Source organism: Acipenser ruthenus, chromosome 17 (assembly GCF_902713425.1).
Source record: "Acipenser ruthenus chromosome 17, fAciRut3.2 maternal haplotype, whole genome shotgun sequence".
NCBI classification, from domain to species: Eukaryota; Metazoa; Chordata; class Actinopteri; order Acipenseriformes; family Acipenseridae; genus Acipenser; species Acipenser ruthenus.
Window position 1 is genome coordinate 21,046,093 of NC_081205.1, and position 15,483 is coordinate 21,061,575.

The window sequence follows — 15,483 nt, forward strand, 5'->3', positions numbered from 1 at the left end:
ACAGTACTCAGATCTGTCTGCTAGATAATATACCAATGCCATCAGTTGTTTCATTTCATAAATCATTACTTTAGAAATAACGTAATGCAGAAGAGAAGGTAAGGTGTAGGAGTTTCAATAATAATATATTTCAACATTTAATGAGACATGTCTTGCTTATTAAATTAGGATGATACATTGTAACTTTATACTATATTCCTGCATCAGGAAAATTACATTTTCACTAGTAAAAATAATATGTAAAAAAAAATGTTACAAAAGCTATACAGCATCTTAAATGCAAAACAAAAAAGTATATAGGCTTTAAATAAAGCTATGACGACTTCCAAGAATGTCGGTCTAGTCTAGTCTGTGTAGCCACCATTGCAGAAATCACATTTTCTGAGGTAAATTACTGTAGGAAACAAGTATCCCACACAGTAGTTCTATAACATTTGGGGTACCACTACACGACACTACAAAATACCAAGATACTATTTCTGGCACCAAATCCTAATAGATTGATGTGGTTTCCCTGTCATTAACCAGAAACCCATTCATTAGCAGTTACCATCAGCAAGAGGTAGAACAATTTCTTCCCATGAAAACAGTGAACTAGAAGTGTGTTTGCCTAACACAGCAAATAGCCCCAATTTGCACTTTTTTCAGGGAACTATGTGTGATAACAATAGGCATTTCCCTTATAATTTTGAAGCCATATACACATTTTCAAATGCTTTTGTCAACAAGTCATTTGCAATTCATATATAAGTCACAATCTGAGTCACAAGTTCACTAAATAAGAAAAGTGTTTGTTAAACACACAGATATATATATAAACTAAAATGAATATGATTTATACTGTACTGTACAATGTTAGGGAAATGATCGGGCTCCTCAGAAATGCTGCCAGCCAGACTACCAGCTGTTAGTAAGAAAAAGAGTTATAACATTTCAGCTCCTGTTATTCGGCAGCCCTTGCTTTATTAATGTTGTTGTTGAGTGGGTTGGGGTGTAAACAGGGGGGGGCGCTGCTTTCATTCCCACAGCTCATTGACAAAGCAGTGAGAGTGAGTCCCCCTTTAGAGGAGCCCCAGTGATGTCAGTGATGTGTGTGTGTACAGGAAAGGCAGCAGAGCTGGTGAGCAATGAAGACTAAGCTCCAGTCAGTCAGTCAGTCAGTCAGTCAGCCAGCCAGTCACTAGACAGTTGTACCAGGTACCACTCTGAGGAGCCTGCCTGCTATAGCTGTAGAAAGCACCACAGACAAAAGCATCTCCCCTGGACGCATGAGGACCCAGCAGTGTGCCGAGGGGAGCGGTCCCCACACTGGAGGAAGCTGCAGCAGCAGTGGCAGCTCAGGACTGTCCCCCAGCTCCGACTCAGACAGCAGCGGGGCGGGAGGAGGAGGAGGAGGTGTCGCGGGGATTAGGGGGGTCCTGTCCCGGTACTGGAGCCTGGAGAGCCTGCATTCTGTTACTGGTAAGAGCCCAGCATCCTTTACTGCTACTCCTACTGACCTTATGGGGAAGCGATAAGCAACAAGGGATAACATTTGAATCTGTATGGGCTCTGCTAGTCCTTTTCAGTGACTGACTGACATTGGAAGGTGGAAGGGAATGAATACAGGTTTTTCTCTGCTTGTTGTGTTTTAATGTTTTTGACAGGTTTTATAGGGTTTATTTTATTGTGATAAAAGGGTTTAGTAAACACTGGTACAGTTTCAGAAGCAACGGTTAGGAAAGCAGAACTGTTATAGGTGTACAGTATGTATTCATCGATCTTGGTACTCTTTGGCATTGAGTATCATTTTCAGAAGTGCTAACTTGGTAAAATGAAAAGTACTTAATGAAGTTAAAAATATAAAATAAATACAAATACACTACTGCTGAAATTCAAAGATAAGTTAAGAGTGGCTTGTTTATGGCACACTATGTTTATTTTTTTTTCTGCTGAACTTTCTTGAATAATCAAACTGTAGTTCTTATTCTTATTGTATCTCTTTTGTACAGTGGTTAAGATGCACACTTTTACAGAGGCACTGTGACTCAGATTCTTGCAGACTCTAACCCTGCAGGCCAGTAAAGGAAGAAGCTCTGCATGGTATTTTTTTGGGGAATAACAAAATTGTTAGCCTTTACCATCCTCTGTCTGATGGTTTGCTGAGGGATGATGTTTGACAAACTATTCAGGTGGGAACTGGGACCCTGTAGAACAATGTGTGTTTACCTTTGATTTAAAATTGGGGTCTGAATTGGGGGCCGAATATGGGAGTGCTGAAGCATTATTATTTAATTATGTTAAACGATGCTTCTTTATCCTTAATCTAAATTCTGAATATTTCCATAAGCCAGTGAAAATATGTCCTGTAGTACAATAAAACACCATCCTATTTGGTCCTTCTTACTTTCAAATGATGTCCATCTGTTTTTCCATGTTGTTTTGCTTTGGGGCATGATGGATGCTTGTAACACTGGATCAGCCAAGTCACCCCGGGGGCCACCTAAATTAGTTTTTATCAGAGATTTTATACAGTGGAGGATTGCATTGAAAGTATGGCACAACAAATACTGTACAGTTTTTCGTTTTTGAAAGCATGCAGAATTTGGTTGGACATTGATCCTTACTTTGTATTATGATGTTAATTGCTTGTGTCAGGCTTTCAGACAGCAAAGAAACAGGGAAGCTGCACACTCAAACATACTCCTTAAGGTTTTAAAATTTATTGAGAAAGAAACCAACGTTTCGGCTGCAAAGCCTTCATCAGGGTACAGAGAGCCACTAATAGAGTGTTTTTTTTATAGACAAAGTAGCAGATGAATTAAGAAGTCACAATCAGTCTTCATAATTGAAAGCTGTATAAAGACATAATAGATTGAAACAAGTTATTAATTCAAGATAAGTATAGAATCACTTGGATAATGTTGCATAATTCATCAATAGTAATAATGCAAAAGACAAAGCAAATATATAACCAATTATACCTTATAATGGATAATTGTAACACCTAATCATTAGCTTTTAAAAAAATAATTAAACTAAATGAAATTAACAATTTAACAAAAGCATAATCTTTATTATTGAAATTTCTAAACACATATCTGTAAATTCCAAAAAATAAATAAATTAAAATTGATCATAGAAGAAAAGCAATAATAGTAATAATAATAATTTAAAGGAATGGTCTAAGATCAAAATCAATATTCATATCATTAGGAATAAGAGTTTTTAGATTATGAATCCAAAAAGCTTCTCTTTTTAAGAGAAAAGTATCAAAATCACCACCCCTCCTTGAAAATTCAACCTTTTCTATACTAAAATATCTAAGAGATTATGGCTTCTATAAAATGGGCAGCAACTGGATAGGTTTCATTTTTACATCTTATCGTGCTACAATGTTCAGCTATTCTAGTTTTAATAGCACGTTTAGTTTTACCGACATAAGATTTACCACAAGGGCATTGGATCAAGTATATCACTCCCTTTGTGGATTATACCTTTACTAGGAGTCATTTTGTCAGTAAATTGGTGTTTGAAAGAATGGCATTTCAAAGTGCTTTTACATTGAGCACATGCTCCACATTTATAATTCCCATCTGGTATAGGTGTTAAGAGTAGTTGTTGAGGAGAGGGAGACAAATCAGTTTTAACCAGAAGATCCCTAAAATTCTTTTAAAGACAACACGACGAGGATCCAAGAACAGATGTGTCAAATTGCTGTCCGATTTTAAAATGTGCTAATATTTATGTAAAATTCCTTTAATTTGTTCAAAACATTTTGTATATTTAGTGGAAAAAATGACAGAATTGTGCTTAGTTTTAGCTTTAGCTTGTAAAATCTATTTTCTTGATTTTTGAGAAATCTTTTGGGCAGCAACATTTCTCCCTGTATCGCTGTTTCCAAAATATTTCTTTCATATCCGAAAGGTTGGATGAAAAATCAGTCTCGTTGACAAATGTGTTTAATTCTACAGAATTGACTATAGGGTAAACTGTTTTTCAACGGAAGAGGATGGTATCTATCTGATGTTAATAAAGTATTACAGTCAGTGGGCTTTTTGTACAAATTAGTATATAATGTATTGTTTTCCTTAATAGTCCATAAATCTAAGAAGTTACTTTGCTCAAGATTGTATTGTATGGAAAATCTTAAATGTTCACAGCAAGAATTCAGAATATTAAGAGCTCCTGAACCACCTCCTCTCCACAAAACAAATATATCGTCTATGTATCTTTTCCAAAGTAAAATATTATGCAAAAAATGGGTAATTTGCAGATCAAAAATGGATTGTTCCTCTAAATAGTCTACATACAAATGAGCATAATTTGGTGCCATGGACGCACCCATGGTAGTTCCTTTAATTTGAAGGAAAAAAAAATCTAATTAAATAACAAAATAATTATGAGAAAGTACCAATTCAGCCAAACTCAAAATACATGAATTAGAAGGTAAAGGATCATTGTTTTTGGAGGAAGTGTTCAAGAGCATGCAATCCACCATAATGAGGAATATTTGTATACAGACTTTCAACATCAAATGTCACAAGAATAATTGATTCTGTAACGGGTCCCAAAGATTTGATATTAGAAATCATATTAACATTGAATTCAATATTAGTAACATTCAACCAAAGTTGAATTGGAAAGCATAAATACATGGACTTTAATAGATTATGACAAACCATTCCAACATTGCAGTAATAAGGGGTTTGCACTCTTGGTTTGCTGGGCAAACAAAACAAATCATAATCATTGCATGACAGTCGACTGCTGGGTGACTAAACCATTGTATCTCTAATGTATTGGAAGTTATTTGTGGTGTACCATAGTAAAATCCTACTCGGAGAAACTGCAGTGACATCATTTTGCCCTTTTGATAGTTCATCACGCCTTTAATGCACAACCAAAATGTATCTATAGCCACCAGATTATCACACATGTGAAGAGGTGGGAGCACAGACTTCAGTACTGCTGAGTATTGTCTGAGCTCCATACACTGTATATAGCAAATACTGACAGTATTTCATTTAGATTAATACGCCTTAGGCAATATCCCAGTAGTTTTAACTATTACACACACTATGGCTACAGGAGTGTGTTTATGGAAGCTGTGTCTGTCTAATGGAATGTATACATTTACTATTGCTTTCACAATTGCCTATCTGACCTTTTTAAGCCTTGAATGGGGGACAAAGGTTGCGTGACAGGTCACATTCAAAAACTGAAGAAAGCACTGTGTTTATTTGATTTGACCTGTAAGAGAAAGAGCGGGGTTGGGGGTAAGCTAGGTTTTTTAATTCAAGGTTTGGCAGTGTGACAGAATACCCAGTATATTTCCCAGCTCAGTTGCATCTTTCCACATTGCTGAATTCTGAGTGCTAAATTCTGGTGCTACAGGTGTTTTTTGGGGTTTTTTTTACAGCTGGCTGGACTGTGAGGGAATGTTGTTGCTGTTGTGTTTTGCCTTACAATAGTAGTTCTTATAGTTGCGGTTAAATTACTGCATGTTTTCTGTCTTGTCCATCTGTCTTTGTCTGTTTGTTACATTTTTACGTATATTTATAGAAGCGCTTATTAGTTTGTGATGAACTTTGGTTAGAACATTTTTAATTCAAGTTATTAAGAGTATACAAATCTGGGAGTAGTATAAATGGAGGCATCTGTCCAGTTGTCTGTATGTCTCAGATGTGCATTAACAAACTTAGATGTAGGTTATAGGGATCTGCTTTTTCATGTTTCATGTTCATCTGTATTTACATCCGTGACAGGGGTTGTATGTCAGTGACATGCATGTTTAACTAGGTCTAGACAAGGAATAATACTTTCTCATTGACAGTGGTGACCTTGGGAACAGTGGTGCAGAATTTGGATAATTAGTTAGGCCAGAGTTTTATTGATTTATTACATTGGGATTTAGCCAGGACATTGGGATTAGCATTTCTTCAAAACAGTGCCAGCGGATCTTTACTGTCCACTGAGTAGAGAGGTTAATGTGTCATCCAGAGGTAGTATACTGTATAATATACTGTACCTCCCTCCGAACACCACGCAGCACCTGGTTTTCCACGTTCTCATGTTCAATTATGAACTGGCCAAGAACTGCAGCAAAACAGTGAATGTAAAAGGAACATTAGTGATTGTAAGGAGAACTGGATTGTACATTTCTTTGGATCCTTTTGATCAGGCATCCTCAGCAGGATGCCTTATCCCTTATAAAAAGTTTCCCATAGTAAAAGCAAAACATGCATTGTTAAACATAGGTAAGCATTGTAAAGAGGAATGGTAAAACATATTAAAAGCATGACAAACCATGGCAAACTGTGGTAAAAGCATGAGAAAACTGCAATAATACTGTGAAAATTTACCATTGTAAACTGTTGTAAGGGATGTCATGGGGGGCCTGGAGCCAAGAAATGTAGGCCCCCTGGCTTAGAAGCTCAGTAGGTGAAATATGGAAAAGCATGATCTCATAAACTATTTTCCCTCAGCCTGTCCTTTCTAAATAAAAGGAAACAATGTTTCTGAATTTCCAATGGTAAACAGAAAAATAAACTTAAATAGGTCGCATTTATGAGAAAAAACAAAATACCCCAGAGCTAACTTGGCTGCTGTTCTAAGCAGATCATCAAAGCATGCAAAAAAAACAAAAACAAAACACGGTAGGTATTTCATCAGAGATGGTTATTATGGTGTGGCGGAGTGTCCTGCCCCATATATATATATATATATATATATATATATATATATATATATATATATATATATATATATGTGTGTGTGTGTGCACTGTTGTTATTATTTGTATTATTGTTTGTGGTGCGGATAAAAGCGCAGAGTATTTGTTATTGTGTGACTGATCAGCTACTGATTATTTAACTAGCTGACAGTCACGCATCCTTACTAAACTCGTGCAGACAGTGGCCGAGGGGTAATAAAATTATTAACAGCTAGTTAACCCCTCGGCCAGAATATAAAAGCCTCCAGCTGTCCGCGCTAGAGCAGAGTGTCAGAGGCGAGACAGGTTTTTGAGGAGAGGAGAGGAGAAACAACTGTTAAACCTTATTTGTTTATTTGTTTGGCCAACGCACCTTTTTGTTTGTTGTTTGTTTAAATCTTTTGTTTGTTTTATCATTTAATAAATACGCTGAGTGCCATAGCATTCAGTTTCACCACCATCCATTCCTTGTTTACTGTTACTCCTTCCTGGTCCGTGACGTCATCACAGCAACAGCTCGGCCACATATTGTTAGAGAATTAGCGTTTAAGAAACACAGGACAAAGCTAATGGTTGAAAACTAAGCAGGTAGTGAAGTAACGCAAGCTATTATTATTATTATTATTTATTTTTTATACTTACAGTCGTAAACAAAAATACATTTCAAGAGAGTTGTAATGTCTTGTAATACTGTAAACAGTACATTGTTGACTGGCCATTGTTTTTGGTCCTTTATCACTTTTGAGTCTAAAAGGTAATGGTTAAGGTTATGGCTTTAGAGAGCCTATTGTAGAAGGTGGAAAGAGTGGTTGTATCAAAAATGAAGGCTCCTGATAACATATACTTATGCAGGAAAATACATATAAATGTAAGTTATCCTTATCAATTTTAAAGTATAAAATAAACACAAACCACTAACACTCTTAATAACCAAGGTGATTATTTAGCACTCAATATTCCATTTAGATCACTTAGAGCTGATGTGGTATGCAGTGGGTTCATCAATTAATACATATCTTTTTTAATATTAATATTATTCACTGCCAAAGATCCCAAAAGGATGTAGAAGTCTTACTAGTCCATTACAATAAAGGCTGGGTTCGTTCTCCATAAATGAACATCATGAATGCATAACTGTAATACCACTCCAGGTAGCTAAACCTAGTTTGAGTCTCATGGACTTTACGTAAATATTCAGTCTTTTAGGAGTATATATTCAGATGTTGAGAAAATCTATTATGTTTGACAGCTAGTAGTTTCTGATTCTTTGAGCAGAGGGGAGCAGTCAGATCCAGTATGGGGAGGCTATGGGGTTCAGAACAGTTTAAGCACTCAAAGGGGAGTGTCACAAAGACGGCCAGAGTGGGTGGCGTCAGACCAGACAGGAATACACAGACAGAGACGGTGGTGATGAGGAGCTGAGTGCAATGGCTGCACTCAGCGTTTATTTAACAAATAAAAGGGTTTAACAGTACAAAAAACAGGACACGGCACTTGACGCCAAAAGAAACATATAAACAAAACGGACTAAACAGTGAACAGACAAACGGACAAACACGGTGAGCAGATAACACTAATTACTTTACTTTAGACTTTCTTTTCTCCTTCTCTCTCTCCCGTTCTCCACTCACCGAACACCAACCACGAGTGACTAAAAATGTGCCTATTTATACTGTTGTGCTGGGATTCAATTACTAATTAATTATTCACTTGAATCCCAGCACGTGAATTAATTCTGTGCAACCCCGTGCTCACATATTACATTTAACCAGCACGTGAAGTGATTTGTGCTCTCCTCGTGCCTAAATACAAATCTACACTTTAAATATACGTGAAACACAGACCCGTTTATATCCCGTGTACCAATCTATACACCAACATTAACACACACACGCACGCAACATACAACACAGATCACACAAATGCACACAGGGGCGGGGCACTTTGCCACATATACCCCCCCTTGTGCGCAGCACACATGGCCTCAACGGCCACCTCCCCCCTTAAAAACCCAGCAGTCCAGAACAAAGTCTCGGGCTGGGAAGGGAGGCTTCAGTGGGCCCTTGGCTGGCAATGCTGTCAGCACCCCTGCCGGTAGTGGCACGGCTGACAGCCTGTTGGTCCCATCCTGCAGCGAAAAAGCTGCGGGGGCAGGTGGTCCCCCGACCTCCCCCTTCTTCGTAGCCGGCAGCTCCCTCCTGTGGGGCTCCGGCCACAAGAACTCCTGCAGCGAAACTGCTGCTGGGGAAAGTGGTCTCCAGACCTCGTCCCCCTTCTTCGTGGCCGGCAGCTCCCCTTTCTGGGGCTCCGGCCACCGTACTCCCTGCGGAGGTACGGGCAGCAGAGGCAGCTCCTGCTCCTCTGCTCCGGGCGGTGGCGGAGGCAGAGGCAGCTCCAGCTCCTCTGCTCCTGGCGGTGGTGGAGGCAGAGGCAGCTCCAGCTCCTCTGCTCCTGGAGGTGGTGGAGGCAGAGGCAGCTCCAGCTCCTCTGCTCCTGGCGGTGGTGGAGGCAGAGGCAGCTCCAGCTCCTCTGCTCCTGGAGGTGGTGGAGGCAGAGGCAGCTCCTGCTCCTCTGCTCCTGGAGGTGGTGGAGGCAGAGGCAGCTCCTGCTCCTCTGCTCCTGGAGGTGGTGGAGGCAGAGGCAGCTCCTGCTCCTCTGCTCCTGGAAGTGGTGGAGGCAGAGGCAGCTCCTGCTCCTCTGCTCCTGGCGGTGGTGGAGGCAGAGGCAGCTCCTGCTCCTCTGCTCCTAGTGGAGGAAGCGGTGGAGGTGGCGGAGGCAGAGGCAGCTCCTGCTCCTCTGCTCCTGGTGGTGGTGGAGGCAGAGGCAGCTCCTGCTCCTCTGCTCCTAGTGGAGGAAGCGGTGGAGGTGGCGGAGGCAGAGGCAGCTCCTCTGCTCCTGGCGGCGCTGGCTCCCTCCGCTGTGGCGGCTGGGCTGGTGCGCGCCGTGCTGCCTTCAGCAGCATGAATAGAGGCTGCTGGGGGACACCAGCCTCCTGCCCCTCTCCCCCCCAAAAATTTCCAGGGGGTTGGGCCTGTAACTCCTCCCCTTCCGGCCCTTGGGGCTGAACCAGCAGGCATTTTCCCTCTGCTGGTGGCTTGGGTCCCAGGGCTGTGGAAGCCCCGACTTGCCTCCCTTTGGGCTGTGGACGCACCGACTCCTCCCTTTTGGGCTGTGGACGCACCGACTCCTCCCTTTTGGGCTGTGGACGCACCGACTCCTCCCTTTTGGGCTGTGGACGCACCGACTCCCCCCTCTTGGGCTGTGGACGCACCGACTCCCCCCTCTTGGGCTGTGGACGTTCGGGCTCCCCCCACTCAGGCGTAGGACGTTCGGGCTCCTCCCACTCAGGCGTAGGACGTTCGGGCTCCTCCCACTCAGGCGTAGGACGTTCGGGCTCCTCCCACTCAGGCGTAGGACGTTCGGGCTCCTCCCACTCAGGCGTAGGACGTTCGGGCTCCTCCCACTCAGGCGTAGGACGTTCGGGCTCCTCCCATTTGGGCTGTGGACGCTCAGGCTCCTCCCATTTGGGCTGTGGACGCTCAGGCTCCTCCCGCTTGGTCTGTGGACGCTCAGGCTCCTCCCCATAGCTGCGGAAGGGACAGTGGGCGAACAGGTGATCCTGGTCGCAGAGGAGGCACCCCGGCGATGGCTTGTTACATCGCCGTGGATGCCTGGCCCTTAGGCGGCACTCCTCCTCCCTGTCCTTCACCTCTTTATCCGGTTCCTCCTCCTCCTCACCTTGGAAGGGGCAGATCGCCACCGTGTGTCCGTAGACTCCACAGGCCATGCACCAGCCTTGGTCCTCGAGGCCCCCGAGGAGGTCCTCCAGGTCCCGGCAGCCGTCTCTCCAGCCTTCCATTTTCACTTTTTTTTTTTTTTGAAACCAGTCCTGTGGTTTTTTTTTTTTTTTTTTTTTTTTTTTTTTAAACACAAAACCCCCTCTCCTGGTCTGACGCTTGGAGGCGCTGTTATCCCACGATGACACCACGTGTCACAAAGACGGCCAGAGTGGGTGGCGTCAGACCAGACAGGAATACACAGACAGAGACGGTGGTGATGAGGAGCTGAGTGCAATGGCTGCACTCAGCGTTTATTTAACAAATAAAAGGGTTTAACAGTACAAAAAACAGGACACGGCACTTGACGCCAAAAGAAACATATAAACAAAACGGACTAAACAGTGAACAGACAAACGGACAAACACGGTGAGCAGATAACACTAATTACTTTACTTTAGACTTTCTTTTCTCCTTCTCTCTCTCCCGTTCTCCACTCACCGAACACCAACCACGAGTGACTAAAAATGTGCCTATTTATACTGTTGTGCTGGGATTCAATTACTAATTAATTATTCACTTGAATCCCAGCACGTGAATTAATTCTGTGCAACCCCGTGCTCACATATTACATTTAACCAGCACGTGAAGTGATTTGTGCTCTCCTCGTGCCTAAATACAAATCTACACTTTAAATATACGTGAAACACAGACCCGTTTATATCCCGTGTACCAATCTATACACCAACATTAACACACACACGCACGCAACATACAACACAGATCACACAAATGCACACAGGGGCGGGGCACTTTGCCACAGGGAGTCAAAGGGGAGTTTGCCAATAAGCTCATGTTTCTCTGTAGAGCAACTGCCAGCAAGGCAATGGACCTCTATGATGTAAAACAAAGCTCTACAGTATTAACCTGATGATTCATACATTGTCATATACACTGTGTTAGTTTATGCAATGTTATTTTAAAATACAACAACTAATTCAAAGTATTTTGTTAAAAATGAATTCTTATGACAACGCAATCTTTTTCTATGAATCATGATCTGAAAAATAGTAATCCATCTGACTGGAATGCCTTTCAAAAGTATATGACTGTGGTGAAGATGTATTTAAGGATTAGGTTAAGATACCAGTGGTTGGTGATATAACTGTTTTCCCTCTGCTGCCTCAGTATACGTCTTTAGATGTAGCTGTTGCATTCCCTGCATACCTCCCATTGATGATGTGAATTCCTGTTTGTTTGACTCCTTTGTGTTGAACAGGAGCTGTCAGGCTAATTCTAGCTGAATATTAAAGTGTCTGTGTATCTCAGGGTTTCCATTGAGACTTAATATTTCAAATATTTTGTACAGGATAAGCACCTGTATAGCAGCACAATGCATCTGTTTGTTTGACACCTTGTCAGACAGTTGGAAAATTGTACAAAGACATTTCCATTCATGCACTGGTTCTTCAGTCAAAAGGGCACATAGCTGAGCCAATGAAAAAGCCATATTCTGCTGTTTGACCAGTCAGTGATAGTTGGAGCATGGCCTTTGACAGAACATCAATAGATCTGTATTAAAAGAAGTTCTGGGGTCGTGCAGTATTCCACAGTACAAACTACAAATCACACTGTTTTACATGTGTTGTAATACAGTATATCCCACATACTTTGAACAGGTGTTCTATGTCAATGGCTGACATAGACTGAGCCTCCATCTTGCCATTCTGCCCTCAATACTGCTCAAGTCTAAATGCAGCATCTTTGTAAGGCAAGACAACAATGGAAATGAGACACCAGAAACCTTGTAATTAATGGAGCAGGTCCTAAATTAAAAGCCCATTTAAGCATGTTTGGCATAGCAGAGCAAAATGACCATTTCTAATCTGGAAACTAGAGGTATATGTTTATGATATCTGGCTGCATAGTGAAAGAAGTCTGCTGTAAAAGAAACGTGCACTAATGTTCTGTATTCATCAAACTTCTCATATATATTTTGTGTTTTAACACATTTTCTAACACATTTATGAGGACAAGTGTAACGGGGGCAGGGAAGCCAAACCAGTCAAATGGTGTGCATGGCTACAGCAGGGGCAACTACGCTCAGGCTAAGCCACCATTGACTACGCCAGCTCTATAAAAAAAACAAAAAAACAAACAACTCAAATGGAATGTTTCCCAATTTTGCCCTAGTTTAACAGCACAGGTTCTTTTATTGGGAAAGAGCAATGCATGAACCACCAGAAAAGTAGAGGACAAGCAAAATAAAACAACCCAGAGTTAATTGCATTGGTGAATTGGAGATGTGGTTGAGGACTCAGTCAACAAAATGTATTCAAATCAAAATAACTCAGTGCTCCAACTAAACAAAACCCAGCGAGTCCTCAATCTCACCTCCAATGGAGTTCAGATACCGAGCATCGGGCACGTATTCCATTGACTACATAACCCCATTCTCACAGCTATCAGAGAAAGGAGATGGATTTTCATTTTACAGGCTAAATAATCACATAGGAGCCATTCAAGATCTCCCCCTACACCTCTCACTACAGACAGAGCCAGTGCTGGGCTAAGAATGTAGCAGTAACGGCAACACATGAGCTACAATTGCTATATGTGGATACACACCACTGCCAGTGTACTACGCTACAGTTCATAAACTTCACACACAAAGTAGCAGTTTCTCAAAAAACCCTAACGCCACTTCCCATCCATACTCACAGGAACTGCTCGTTATCCTGAACGTCCTCCCAGCTCTCCTCTCATTCTTCTTAATGAAGCTTTATAAAGTATTCAGCTACAACAATTGGACTAATTGATCAATTACAACACAATTTTTTTACGCACATTTTTATTATTTATTTATTTATTTCTTAGCACACGCTCTTTAAAAAAAAAACATGTTAATATAAAATAATCAAAGTGCAATAGATAAATGACACATCTTGAATTATAAATATAATAAAAAAACAGCCTTTATTTTGAGTTTAATGTTGGGCTACGGATTGCCCAGTATCATGAAAAGCATGTATTTTTAAATGTGTTTTCTGTCAGCTGCTTTCAGCATCATGGTTTCGGTCTACTGAAATGGACTTGCATATACAGCACTTACAATGCAGTTCATGGTTACCTTTTGAATATAAAAAAATATTGTTTGTAGTGTGATAGGCCAAATGGGTCTTTATCAAAAAATCTTCCAGCTGAAAGTAGACAGCAGCTTCATCAGTGGTATTGTAGAGAGGCAGATAAAGGGCCACTGTGCGCGTCACATTTCGTATCTGTGTTTCCTCACATGAAGTGGATTGGAAAAATTCTGACTCCTGGGTGGAAACAGTGATAAAGCACATAACTCAACATAGAAGGCTAGAGATGAAATGCCACCGTGTGGCTACATTATTGCTCAATAATGTCAGCCGCATGGCATCATTAAGTCATTTGCAGGGGCATGACTTCATCAGTTAATCATATCAGCTGCTTATTATTAGTAGTATTATTATCATGCCCTTTTTTCAGTGTTATTGCACTCAACTGTTTGTGAGTGAGAGCCTTATTAAAGGGACAGTTAGCCTAATTTGACAATAGTAAATCTGTTTTTAATTGGGGGTTTTAACCCTTAAACCCAAGTATCTCCATACTGTGGCAGATTTCACAAATTGTAATTTTAAAATTTGAATTTATTGCTGTTATTATATACATGTACCAAACAATATTTTTTATGAACTCTTATATGCTCTTGGTGTCTTAGTAACCATGGAAATTATTATGTATACATATTTACTGTATTTGAAGCACACAGCACAGCCGTATATATAGGTTTTATGGTTTTAGTAATTTCATTTAAAAGGAATTCCCGTGTGAGACACATTGGGGTCTATTTTAATGATCTAAGCAGTGGCAGATCAAAATTTCCAGCACATGATCTATACTGGTTTCATAATGTAAAAGCTTAATTATCTATACAGGATTGAAGGCAAAACTAATGCTCAGGGACAACATTAGTGGTGAGAGTATGGAATGGGTGACCTAGCCATGTTGCTGATGCTGAATCGTTGAGATCCTTTAAGACCCAACTTAACAAAGTGTTGAGATCAATCAGCTACTTGGAACTGGACAATCATTTCTTATGATCATGCATTTTCTTATGTTTTTAACTGTCTGTAGTTGGTTATCACTGAAAATATCCTTTGTATATTTAAAAGTCCTTTCTTTGAAGATAACACTGTGTTGGCTGTAAATTATTCATAAGGTCTGTGCTATTCAGTACCTCCTTGTGTCTGTCAGTTGAAAACACCATATTGGCTTACTTGGCAGCTATTAATCAGGCCAGTTGTAATGTGAACAGTTTCAGCTGTCTTTAAACGAATATCCAATCCTCTATTTTAATGTATCAAAATTGAATAAAAATGCCTTATTGTCATGCACTCTAATCCAGACCGAATCATCACAAGATAAAAACAAATGTTTGTCTGCTTTTGTTAGGTTTTCTTTTTTGTTTTTGTTTTGACCACAGATAAATCCTGTCCTGGCACAGAGATACTGTCTGAGTGCCAGACATAGAACACTCAGCTTATGCTGGTTGTGTGTAATTCATCTCTTGTTCAGGAAAAACACTATTACTGGCCTGCAGAATTTACAACAGAGATCTCCAACTCAAATGACCTGTGAGTAACTTTCATAGTCAGAAGCAGACCAGTAAAGTGCTTGGTTATTAAAAATATAAAAATACATAAGTGAATATAAAGGTAGCTTGGTTAATTGTTAAAATACCCTGCAACCCAGTTTTTAGAGTTTAAATATTAATAAAGTAAAGGTGAATGCTATAACTGGGTTAGGGAATTGTCACATATGTATTGTTTTAAGAACCAAGCAGGCAAGAGCCATATTTGCTTATAACAAGTTACTGAGGTAAAGCATGGAAAATAAAACACAGTGTAGTGAAGTACAGTGAGAATATGGTAAATTACTGTCAGATAGAACACAAAAAGTATAGTAATTAAAAAAAGCATGAAAATC

The 15,483-nt window shown here is 40.5% G+C and overlaps 1 protein-coding gene across 10 annotated transcripts in view; it reads left to right on the forward strand.

The window, feature by feature from the left end:
* Positions 1-15,483, forward strand: part of LOC117423322 (rho guanine nucleotide exchange factor 4-like) — a 165,505-nt gene that overhangs the window by 107,695 nt on the left and 42,327 nt on the right. The window contains exon 1 of one of the 10 annotated variants that reach the window (XM_034928634.2): positions 1,105-1,461. The exons of the other annotated variants lie outside the window; for them this stretch is intronic. Coding sequence (XP_034784525.1) covers positions 1,269-1,461 — 193 coding nt within the window. The 5' untranslated portion in view covers positions 1,105-1,268. Of the gene's footprint in view, positions 1-1,104; positions 1,462-15,483 lie in introns of those variants that run through there. 10 annotated transcript variants of the gene reach the window in all.